Genomic DNA, 13,547 nt, shown 5'->3' with positions numbered 1-13,547 from the left:
AATAAATTTGTCAGAAATTCTTTTACTGCTTATTTTAAATTATATTTTTTATTATGCACTTGTTAATTATGCAATTCAACTGTATTTAGTGGTCCTTTAATATCAGAAGATATTTGTTTTTTTCTTTTCATGGTATACATAATGGCTTACAATAATAAAATAGTTGTATAATTGAATTTTCAAAACATTAGCTTGTGATTTATTTTCACATGTGGCTAAATATGATTTCAACTAATCATTTTCCAGTGGTTAATGTCCTCTCTGGGGTTTCCACCATTAGAGGACTCTAAGGTCTTTGCCTTTATCAAGATACTTGAATTTCTCTGAATAAGTAGTGTTTTTCTTAAATTTAAGATTTGAAGAAATCTAATGTAGGTCATTTACTTTTGTCAATTATTACAGATTAAACAGCGCTCCCCCTGTGTTTACAAGAAGAAAATGTTTATAGGGCATTCAAAAAACTATAATATATTCTGTTACTTTCGAGAGACAAAAACCTCAATAATTTTCTTTTGTGCAAATAAAAGAGAAGAAAATAATAAATTATACAATGCTGTTTAAAGGGATGCATTTTTTCTTTGCTGCATGTAAAAGAAATCATTCAAAAAGTATTACAGTTTTTTGTTTTTGTAAAACAGATATTGTTGTAAAATGTTTTTATGCTTGTAAGGTGTATCAGTGTCCACCATTAAAGGAGTGGGAAGCCAGTGAGCAATCAGTCCTTAAGGACTATTTGCACTTCCTGTTAAACAGCTTTCACTTAGTTTTCTGTCCCTTTAAATTTACAGGAAATGCATATATGTTCACAACTGAATTCACAAGGATTAGTTACTCACTGGCTGATAAAGACAGTTCCCATAAGTTGGCTGAAACAGATATGACTCTACAAGCATAAAAATAGTTGTACTCATGTCAGGAACATCCTGTTAAGAAATAAAAAAAATGGTGAAATAAAAAATGCTTAGATGAAATGCAAGAGAAAATGACACATTCCTATGGATCAAGAAGAATTACTTGAACATAGTACAGAGAAAAATATAATGAATGGAGAAATTAATGTGAAGGGGGGATTAGTTTAATATTTTTTTTTAACAAACAGAGACTAACAAGTACAAATGTTAGCAGATGGGGTTTCAACTGATTTTCTGAGACAACAAAGGGTCTCATAAAGCCTTGGAGCTTGTGATGTAGTAGTGTGGTCAAATATTAGATCTCACTATTTCCCTGATTGACTTATAAGATATCACACAATAGTAGCCCAGCCTCCTCTTTAGTATTTTAACATGTTGTACAATATCTTAAGTGCATTGGGTCATATTACTGACATATCCCTTGTTTTAACCACCAGACATCAGATATCACCTGGTTGTAGGCACAATTCAAAGCAATATGGCACAACCCATATCTGGCAATGGAATTAAAGGAACACAAAAGTCAAATGATTCAGACAGAGCGTGCAGTTTTAATAGACTTTACTATTTGCTTCTGACTTCATTCTCTCAGTATCCTTACCTAGGTGGGTTCAGAAGAAGCAATGGCCTGCTAGCCAGCTGGTGATTGGTGGCGTATACATATCACCAAATATGTTCATCTAGGTCCCAGAAGTGCATTGCTGCTCTGAAGCTAACATGATTATATGCAAGAAAAAGTGCAATAACAAAATGATCTAATATATTAGAGCATTTTATTTTTGCAATTGTATGTCCCTTTAATATACTGATAGTCTGTTACAATATGGCTGGGAAAACACGTTGTATTAAAGGGACAGTAAACATTAAGTTATAAAACGTGTAATATGTAAAGTGTCTTCATAATGTGCTTACTGTGAAATGAATGTATAAATAATTCTGTTAAAATTGAAATCCTTCACTAAAGGATCCTTCACAGCCACACCTTTTTTTCTCAAAATTTGCAGTTCAGAGAACACGGCCTTTTAATTGGCTGTACCGTACATTGAGTAATTTAAGAAAAAAAGATTGCTCAGCCATGGGGACAGCAGTAGTAAAATTTCAAAGGCAATTTTTATAAGTTAAAGGGACACTGTACCCAAAAGTTTTCTTTTGTAATTCATAAAGAGCATGCAATTTTAAGCAACTGTCTAATTTACTCCTATTATCAATTTTTCTTCGTTCTCTTGCTATCATTATTTGAAAAAGAAGGCATCTAAGCTTTTTTTTTGGTTTCAGTACTCTGGATAGCACTTTTTTATTGGTGGATGAATTTATCCAGCAATCAGCAAGGACAACCCAGGTTGTTCACAAAAATGGGCCGGCATCTAAACTTACATTCTTGCATTTCAAATAAAGATTCCAAGAGAATGAAGAAAATTTGATAATAGGAGTAAATTAGAAAGTTGCTTAAAATTTCATGCTCAATCTGAATCACAAAAGAAAATTTTTGGGTACAGTGTCCCTTTAATCTTTCAGCTAATATATTCATTAATACATATGTTTAACCTATTATGAACACACTTTATATAGTATGTATTTTTTTATCCAACATTTACTGTCCCTTAAATCCTTACCAATAATATTCAGGGTGCTGCCTGCAGCGACATTACACATATTGTAGATTACAATGGCACTAAAAAGATGACTTCCCATAAACAGAATAAAATATAAAACAACCTGTCATCACAATTTAGAACAGACAAATGCAAAGTACCATTTCCAAAATAATCTACTATTTACCATAACAGTACATTTTTCTGTTTTACTTTTTTTTAATGATCTGTGTACCCAAACACTTTTTTGTAAGTGCTGTTGAAACTAATAAACATATATAGAGAAAAACACATTTGAGGACAGCAGTAGGCATTTAGCTACCACTATCAAATAAATATTATTATTATTACAAGTAAATTTCATTGTATCACACTTTTCAACAATATATAAAAAGGCAAGAAACCATTTTAAGGCACATCATTTTGACAAGTGCATATTTGCTGATCTGGTAATTGGCTTTATATAGATATAGATATAGATATATCTATATCTATATATATATATATATATATATATATATATATATATATATATATATATATATATATATACTTAACCAACATTAGTTTGATCAGATTAGCTGCATAGTTTTACTTCTGCTTTTTCAAAGCAGAAAAGTTGTGGTAATTAAGAGATAAAGGAATATGTATTACAATACAGCTGTAGTAAACACTATTTTCATTGTACGTGCTGCTATTGTGGTTGGGTTCAAACATATTAGAAAATAAGTAAGGCGTTTTGAAAATAATAATAAAAAAAATTAAAAAAAACATTTTTCTTCCGCCCACAAAGATCACTAACTAAACAATGATTTATTTTGTGTAAAATGTATTTTTATCAGTGAAACTGATGCCCGTATTGACCTAAGAAGCTTTGAACATTAGATCACACAAAGGCCCTGGCTTCTTCAGCGTCACATATACATAGTACAATGAGCTGTGGTGAGTAATATTGCTATTAAATAAAGGTCACATCTGCATTAACTCGCAAATGATATTTTATGGGGTTTTGTCCCACAAAAGGAACTGAAAAGCACATCACTATTTGATATTAGATTAACATCCTAATGTTGCAACAGTACACTGAGATTTATTACAATTTAAAACTGCAATCGCATTGCTCATACAATTGTAAATTTTCATTTTCATCATGGAAGTCCACAGAAATAACATGATCAGCAATTTACAGACAATTGAAATGTATATATATATATATATATATATATATATATACTCATGTTCTTAAAGGGACATAATACTCATATGCTAAATCACTTGAAACTGATGCAGTATAACTGTAAAAATCTGACAGGAAAATATCACAGAGCATCTCTATGTTAAAAAGGTAGATATTTTACCTTACAATTTCCTCAGCTCACCAGAGTAAGTGCAAGTAAAAAGTTATACTCAGCTGCTGTCTAGCTACAGGTAAAATAAAATATATGAAGAAATGAACAGCAGCCAATAAGCATCAACAGTGCTGAGGTCATGAACTCTTTTTTTCTGTGATCTCATGAGATTTCACTTAACTCTCATGAGATTTCATAGTAAACTTCCTTAAACTGAATAAAGAAATAAGATGAGTGTGCATGAGGCTCGCTCCATTGCCGGTTCCGGGACAAACATACTGATTTTCTGCTTAAAGTCCTTTACAATAGGGTGTGAATACTTAGGACATTTTGAGGTAAAATATCTTTCTTTTTTACATAGAGATGTTCAGGTGATATTTTCTAGTCAGCTTTTTACAGCTATGCTGCATCACTTTCAAGTGTTTTAACATTTGGGTATCATGGCCCTTTAATGGTTAAAGGCTTTGCTGCTAATATATAAGCAACAGTAATAAGTTTGCTCCCTAAATCCACAATGACCCTCTGAAAAAAAATGCAGCATTAAACAGATCCCATGATAAGAGAAGTGCAAGATAAAGCGAAGAGCTACACAGCGGCAGTGCAATTTTTAAGTGAGCTATCAATTAATGAATAAAAGTACCTTTCTTCCCCTAGGTAAAATACTTAAACTAAACATACCCTGTCATTATGTAACATACATCTACTGAACTTGTTGTTATAACAAGTTTCTGGGCCTTAGTGTGATTTATTATAATAAATGGGTATTTGGCTGCTGGTTATTGAGGTGCACTTTAGCATGGTTTGTGTACTTAATAAATAGTGCAAAGGTAACAGTCGCCAATACAGAAGAGTGGATTACAGGTGTGATACCCAGTTAATAAGCAGAGGTTGCCAAATGTGTCATAAACTTAGTAGCCACTTAGAATACAGAGGAGCCAGCTATAAAATGTAAAGGAGCCATGGAATGATTTTATATAGAGATCTAAAATATTTCCATAGAAAGTCCCAAAAATGTCAGAAGACCAGATTTAAATTCTAGCAACAATGGCTTCTGGGATTTGTCAAGCCTTGAATTTGCCTAGTATTTGCAAAAGAAGTCGTGGCTCCTAAAATTTTACATCTGGTTCTGAAGTTTTGGAGTATTGCTCATACTAATTAGTATAAATATCATTAGCATAAATATGAATATGCCGCATTATGTACAGACTTAGAAGTTTCGCCATAACACAGCTTTTATTTCTGGATTTATGCTTTATTATCTACATTAACCTTAAAGGGATACTAAACCCAGATTAGTTCTTTCATGATTCAGATAGAGCATGCAATTTTAAGCATCTTTCCAATTTACTTCTATTATCAATTTTTCTTCATTCTCTTGCTATCTTTATTTGAAAATCAGGTAGCTAAACTTAGGAGCCGACCCATTTTTGGTTCAGCACCTGGGTTGTGCTTGCTGATTGAAGGCTAAATGTAGCCACCAATCAGCAAGCAATATCCAGGGTTCTGAACCAAAAATGGTCCGGCTCCTAACCTTAGATTCCTGCTTTTTCAAATAAAGATAGCAAGAGAACGAAGAAAATTTCATAATAGTAGTAAATTAGAAAGTTGCTTAAAATTGAATGCTCTATCTGAATCATGAAAGAAAACATGTGGGTTTAGTATCCCTTTAACCAAACAGTTATAGCCACAGAGATGAAATACTGGTAAATAGTAAATATATGGCTCCAAAATATATAGCTCGCTCCTACTTTTCTTATTAATTTGCCAACCCCTGACACACTGCATGTATATTTTCTGTAGCTATACAAGTTTCCACTAGCTGCAAATGCCTGGCTTTATTTGAATGTGACAGATAAATAAAAGACCATACATCTCTATAGCAGAGCAAATCTGGAGTTCTTTGCAAATTGAAACGGAAACAAGGAATCCATAAAAATGAATTAGTGCCCGCTACAATCTACCAAACGGTTACAAAATACTTTTTAAAAAATTGTATTTTGATACGTCCATTTGATTATTTTTTTTTTAAATGTCTGTTATTTTCATAAATTCTTCATAAAATTCAAACCTGCTTAAAGAAAGGCATATGGCTTTTTTAACAGTAAGGACAGCCCACAAGCTTCAAAAATTGTTTAAAAAAAAAAAAAAAAAAAGCCACTGAACAGAAATAACACATGACCAAAAATTTTTGATGCAGAAGCATTATGACCAACGGTAAACCTGGATATACTATGTTTACAAAAAAAAGAGTTTAAGTCTATTAGACATTAAAAATATATGTACATTTAGGGACCTGTCAACACAAAATATAAAAGAAACATTTGAGGGTCCAAATAAAATTAAATAATTATAAATTAAAAAGTGAAAAGATGACCAACTTTGGCATAAAAAAAAACTCAAAATTTATACATACTGATAATTTAGAAAAATAAAAATAGCCAAACAAAACGAACATATTATTCATACCTTAAGAGATAATATTGCTTATTTTTTTGCATAGACAAAGTAATTTTTGTATTAATGCATTTTTGTTTTTGGCATAAAGCAGATAAATGAATAAATGATGTTTTTTTGCAGATGTGTGCACCATGCACAGTCCAGATTGTGTACCATAACACTATAACATTAAGGCTCTAGAGTATTTGGTAAGATAAATGTGCAGTTATTTTGTCATCAGAAACCAACCATGCTCCGGCTGCTCACAGTACATAAGGCCGATTTACAACTGCAGCTCGGAGCTGGCATCTTTTGCGTCTTATATTCCTACTTTCCCTGGTTGACAAATATGCGCCAACTGCTTCAATTTAAAAAAGGGAGAATCTTCTTTCTAATGAGATAGTTCATCATAAATATAGAGCTGAAAGCCCATGTGTGCTTTGTAACAAAACAGTACAGTTACTGCTTTAAAAGTCCTATCACATCGTTATAACAGTCTGTAAAAAATTACATAGACTACAAAAAGGCACTTTGTTATTGGAATGATTATTTCTTGTGGCCACAGGAATCTATATGTAATCAATAAGGCCTCCATACAGATTCATCCATCCGACCACTGGAATTCAAAATGGTGGGAGAACTGCTGTGGCTCCCATCCGCATCCACTACTTCATTCTGGTTACCCAGATTGGGGTTGAGCAACGTGCTGCCGTTGGCGGTAGTGCATGGTGGTAGCATTCTAGATGGAGATCGGTCGCCACCTGGAACCATAGGGAACTGGTAAGATCCAGATGATGTACCATAGTATAGGTAGGGAGTGCTGCTGGTTTGGAATGGTCCAGTTTGGTTCTGGGAGGATCCTGGATAAGGGGGTGGTAGGTAGGTATGATAGTGAGTGGTTGCAGACATACCCAAAGACATCCCTGAGGTGACAGGAGGCGTATATGTAAATGTTGCAGGGTAGTGCATCCTGGGGTTGGAAAAACGACTCTCTGTTAGAGAAGAAATACTTGTAAACTGTCGTGGATCTGAAAATGGACCAAGCTCAGAGGCACCTGAAAGACAAAAATAGATATTTATATAAATAAATGTCTTAGAGCTATAATGTATAAATCTTTCACAAGAGTATGTTGCTCATTAGCAAAGTAGACAGCATTTAACCGATGTCTAGTAGATGAAAACTTCAGATAAGTATCCACTAGAGCAAAACTTTAACAAAGAGCAGTTGAAAGATCAGAGACAACGTAAATCATTTTGTTACAGAACAGTGTGTTCATTTTCCGGAAAAATATATTTATTATAGCCTATCATTAAAAAGAAATATCTTTTTTTTTGCTTTAGGCTCTAATTTTCAATCAGCATTCTGAGGTTCTCGTGTATATCTCCTGGAATCATGATAAAAAAAATCAAAGCTCTTTATGCTAAAGTACAGGATAAAATATGGTAAATCAGAATACCCTTTGTCTTCTTACTTTAGCTAATATAGGGATATATTACAAGTGGAATGCTATTTTGCGCTTGAACGTTATTAACTTTACTATTCTACTACGTGCAGAACATTGGAATGTGAAATATTTACAATTGCGCTCAAACGATCGCGTTAACTTTCAACTCATAACACCAGCAGTAAACCCTACGATTGCAAACACTCGCAATAAACCCCTTATCACTTGTGTGCAAATATTAGCGCTCCACTTGTAATCTGACCCTATATAGATGGTGTTACATTTTACCAGAGAGCATGGGCTACAGAAAATTAGAAGCAGGAAACATTTTGTGACAATTTCACCAACAATCTCTGAAGTCTGTAAAGTGATATTGGGAGTTCAGAAAAAAACATACATTATGTACAGACATTCATTTTGTAAGGATGTATAACTACATATTCACCATATTATTTAGAAGCCAGCTCACTAAATATAGATTGGCCAATTAGCCTCCCCTTTGCCCATTAGCTAAACGCTGATTGGCCAGCTAGCTTCCAAGTGGCTCATTCACTAAATACAGATTGGCTGGCTAGCATCCCATTGGCCCTTTGCTTTATTGTTGATTGGCCAACTAGCCTCCAAGTGGCACATATGCTGAATGCAGATGGGCCATCTAGACTGCAAGTGGCCCACATGCTAAATGCAAATTGGCCTGCTAGCTTCCAAGTTGGTTATCTAGCCTCCAAGTGACCCATATGCTAATTCCAAACTGTCCAGTTAAGTTGCAAGTAGCACATATGCTAAATGCCATTTGGCCAGCTTGCCTTCCAGTGGCACGTATGCTAAATGCAGATTGGCCAGCTAGACTGCAAGTGGCCCATTTGCTTAATTCAGATTGGCCATCTAGCTTTCAAGTGGACTGTTCTCTAAATCCCAATAGGTTAGCTAGCCTCCAAGTGACACATAAACTAAATGCAGATTGGCCATCTAGACTGCAAGTTACAGATAAAGCATATGTGTCACTTGCGGTCTAGATGGCCAAAATGCATTTAGCTTATGTCAATTGCGGTCTAGATGATTCAGATAGAGCATGCAATTTTAAACAACTTTCTAGTTTACTCCTACTATAAATTTTTCTTCGTTCTTTTGGTATCTTTTTAAATTTGAAAGTTGCCTAAAATTGCAAACTAATTGGCCAGCTTGCCTTCAAATGGCACGTGTGGTAAACGCAGTATGGCCAGCTAGACTGCACGTGGCACTCATGCTTAATGTAGATTGGGTCTCCAAGTGCCTAGTCATAACTTCTAATAGTTTATAAACTATTAAAGAGACTCAAATATATCTACTATGCATATAAAAAAGCAGCATAAACACTGCTGAAAAAAAGATAGATTTTGCCCCTTTATCCTTTTGCTTTAGAGAGGGTAACAATGCATTGCCTAACAATGCAATCTTTGGCAACCATTGGCTTAATCTCCATATCCAAATATCAATATAGGAATATTATTTTAAACTAGGCTTTGTCTCTAAAATGTGGTTTGCGTTAAAAATGTAATATTTATTGGTCACAAATTTGCCCCCACCGGTGGTTCAAACATGGCTGTAGCCTATTTACTAATGAGACAGAATTCTGAGGCCGGGATCATTTCTATAAAATGTACAAGTGGAGCACCAAAGGACACTTTACGTTTTCCATTCATGTTAATGATGAAATCTTCTCTAAACAGGACACTTCTCATTAAGAGGAAATCAGCAGGGAGCCTTGACAGATTGATTAAGAACTGTAAAAACGTGGAAAAAGGATTTGCTTTGAAACCAGATATACTGTAGAATAAAAGCCAGTCCCCGGGCAGCTGCCTCTTCCAAAAAGGGCCACACACAGTGCCATTGTAGACATGTGACGCTTGTGTCACATCCTGGAGTCATTTCCAGCCTGTGCGTGAGTTTTTATTCCGCTCCAAAAAGGACGAGATATATTGCAATGGAACATATGGAAACACTTTCCATGAAATTCACAAGGAGTCAAGTGGCTTCAGATGTGGTTACAAGCCTGAGATAAGACCCCCAAACAAGCACAGACAATAAACCCACCCTCTCCACACTGGTTTCTGCCTGTATCAAAACTAAATAGGATAAGAAACAGAAGAAGGGGATAATGATTTGTGGCCAGCAGAATAAAAAAACAAAAAGGAAACAAAATGATCTTAGACTGTAATGTACCTACTGTCATTAGGATTAACCCCTAGACTGCCAAAGACGGCTGCAATGCATTACAAACCTCTGTGACAGTCAAAGGGTTAACATCACGGCAAAACATGATGACGAGCTAAGTGTAGGTAATCTTTATTTTTAAAAGACCATGTGATATGTTTATTTATTATAGCAAGATATATGTGCTGTGTCTTCTACAGACTATAATAGCAGCACATTTTTACTAGGGATCAAGACATAATAAAGACGTTTGCCTACATTGTAGTTAGCACTTGTTAGTTTGCATTGGGTTCAAGGATGAGATTTTGTCCGGCTGTATATACTGAATACGTAAGTAGCTGCATAAATATCTGGGAGGTTTAGGTTTTGGGATAATCTACCCATAATACAATCCTTGGTTGGATTTTATACGACCTCTTTATTCTCTATTTTGCTATTTTACACCAGTTACAACACACCAATTGCACATCTTAAAGGGGCATGAAACACAAATTTTCTCTTTCATGATTCAGACAGAGCATGCAATTTTAAACAACTTTCCAATGTACTTCTACTATTTAAGTTGCTTCATTCTCTTGTTATCCTTTAGATTCTAAGCTTGAGAGCTTTAGCTCACTTTGTATAATGTGCACCTGCAGCTGATTGTGCTCACTTTGTATAATGTGCACCTGCAGCTGATTGTGCTCACTTTGTATAATGTGCATCTGCAGCTGATTGTGCTCACTTTGTATAATGTGCATCTGCAGCTGATTGTGCTCACGGGCAGGCGCTCCTCTCCTTTTTACTTATGTTTGTCAGTGTAAGTGTGTATAGTCTTACATGATGAGGCCCATTTACCAAGCTCCGAATGGGGCTTGAGGGCCCGTGTTTCTGGCGAGTCTTCAGATTTGCCAGAAACAGCAGTTATGAAGCCACTGCTCCATAACCCTGTCCACCTGCTCTGATGAGGCGGACACAGATCGCCACAATTCAACCCGATCGAGTACGATTGGGTTGATTGACACCCCCTGCTGGCGTCCGATTGGCCACAAGTCTGCAGGGGGCGGCGTTGCACCAATAGCTCACAAGAGCTGCTGGTGCAATGCTGAATACGGATCAGGTCCGACAGACATTTGATAAATAGGCCTCAATGTCTCATTGTAAGTTTTTATTGTAATGATTGTAATGTACCTTTGTATAGTGCTGAATAAAACGTTGGCTCTTTATAAATAAACAATAATAATAATATCCTTTCTTTAAAAGACTAGCTAGGTAGGCACAGGTGCAGCAATGAGTGCAATTGGTTTCTGCACATCTTTGCCTCTTGTCATTTCCTCATGTGTTTAGCTAGCTCCCAGGAGTGCAATTGCTGCTCCTTCACCAAAGGATACAAAAAGAACAAAGCAAATGTGATAACAGAAGTAAATTGGAAAGTTGGAAAGCATAATCTATATAAATCATGAAAGGGAAGAAAATGGGTTTGATATCCCTTTAATGCTATCTTTCCAAGGTATATATTGTTGCATCTGTGAAATGCAGGAATATTTGTGACACTTGCTAAGGAACCGCAAACTGTAGGTTTGTTTATATAAAGACACCTGTATATATATTTATTTCTTTGTTCTGTGCCCTCCATGTGAAAATTCCAAAGTGGTTCTTCATTTAGTCCGGGTACCCAAAAGCTATAACTTTTAAAGGGGCATAAAATATAATCCCTTAGAGCCTATTAATCTAGATAATTGACGTAAATTGGAAAGTTGTATAAAATTGTATATTCTATGTGAATTGTGAAAGAAAATGTTTGGGTTTCATGTCCCCTTTAAGTCAGCTCCAGAGCAGCAATGCACTACTGGTAACAAGCTGAACCCATCTGGTAAGCCAATAGAAAAAGGCATATATATGCGTGTAGCCACCAATCCCCAACTAGCTCCCAGTAATGCTTTCCTGTTCCTGAGTATATCTATGTCTGATGTTCAACAAAGGATAGTATGGGAACAATGAAAATTAGATAAAATATACAAATTAAACATCTTAAAATTGCACGTTATCTCTAAATAAACCTTATTGTCCCTTTGATTAGCAGGTTTCCTGCAACCGTCACAAAAAAATGGAATGCAAAATCTTAACCCCAGCAAAAGAAGGTAAAAAATAATGCTCACATCTATGACTATGATTGTACCAGATACTGTCTACGGGCTGGATTACAAGTGGCGCTAAATTTCATTTAAAAGTACAGTAACACTGTCTGATAAAAAAGCATTTTAAAAAATTGCATAAAATATCTATAAGGGCTCAAATATATGAGGTTTCAGGTGTTATTTTAAATATGTATGTATAAAAAATATGTTTATATAAGTGTACATATGTATTTATAAGTGTATATAAGTATTTACAGTCATATATACACATATAAAACATAAATACATATGTATTCATATATAGACATATATAAGTGCATTGGAGCCCTTTGCAGTAAAGTAGCTGAAAACATTAAAAAATCATATTTATGCAATATTCAAAATTAATAAAGTGTTTGTGTATTTACTGTAAATATTTCACATTTCAATGTTCTTCACATAGGGTAATATGTTCTAAGTATTTTTTAAATAGATATTCCTATATACTGTATATTTATGAATAAATAGAACATATTCTGCTATGTGAAGAACAATGGAATGTGAAATATTCTTATTTCATGTCGGGTTAACACACTTGAGAAAATGCAATCAGTTTTGCACACTGTATGGGTGTTAGGTTGTTTTGTAGTTTTTGCGCTCCATTGAAGTCTTTAAGGGGATATGTAAATGTGGTCTCAATATTTATAGTTTGTCTTTTTGCGCTCACGTGAAAACGTTTTACTTTCAACATGTAACATGCACATTACCCAACATGCGCAAAAAGCTTACATCTAGCAAAGTTGATGCGCGAAGGGGATCAATAACTAGCGCTCCACTTGTAATTTAGCCCTATATATTATATTTTTTCAAGTACCGTGCTGCTATATGAAAAGATTCCTTGGTGTTTACTTAAGAAAAATAACACATTGGCTGGGTGTAACAAAATAAATTATAACACCCACATAGAGACATAAGTTGTGTAAATGAACAGGCCATACAAATAAAAGCTATTTAATTGAACATTGCTTTTGTTTAGTCTGCAATATCATTTTTATTTGTTAGTTCTTCCGACGTGGATTAAAGATTTTATAGCTGCTGGGACATGGCTCTAAAAGTGAGTGTTTTAAAATATATTTCAGTTCTTTATTGTTCTTGTTTTATGTATTTATTATTTTTGTACACTATTCAAATCCATTAGAAATTCAATAGAACCCAGTTATCATGCGATTTCCATGGGGCTGTGCACCACATAAACGCCACAAATACTTTGTAATGAGATCATTCCAATACCAGCAGAAAACAATCAGATTTTCATATGATTTTTTTGGAATTTAATATTACAGAATCACTATTTAAAACAGCACATCTTGTCTTTCTGCAAATCGTTTTTTCCCCCCAAAGTTTGTTTCTGCAAAAGCTCAGTTCCTGGTATCGCCCCTAGCATAGTGGCTGACACCCCTAGAATAACGGCTGCCCCCTGTGTGCAGACAGCCCAGCTGTCCCTATTTGAGAGAGATTTCTGCCA

At 34.8% G+C, this 13,547-nt stretch overlaps 1 protein-coding gene across 1 annotated transcript in view; it reads right to left on the bottom strand.

Moving 5' to 3' along the window:
• Nucleotides 1-6,427: 6,427 nt before the first annotated feature.
• RUNX2 (RUNX family transcription factor 2) overlaps nt 6,428-13,547 on the bottom strand; it is a 287,535-nt gene continuing 280,415 nt past the window's right edge. The window contains exon 8 of the mRNA XM_053709598.1: nt 6,428-7,343. Within this exon, the coding sequence (XP_053565573.1) occupies nt 6,868-7,343 (476 nt within the window). The 3' untranslated portion in view covers nt 6,428-6,867. The remainder of the gene's footprint in view (nt 7,344-13,547) is intronic.

Source organism: Bombina bombina, chromosome 4, assembly GCF_027579735.1.
Source record: "Bombina bombina isolate aBomBom1 chromosome 4, aBomBom1.pri, whole genome shotgun sequence".
Taxonomy (NCBI): Eukaryota; Metazoa; Chordata; class Amphibia; order Anura; family Bombinatoridae; genus Bombina; species Bombina bombina.
This window is presented reverse-complemented; position numbering and strand designations above follow the sequence as displayed.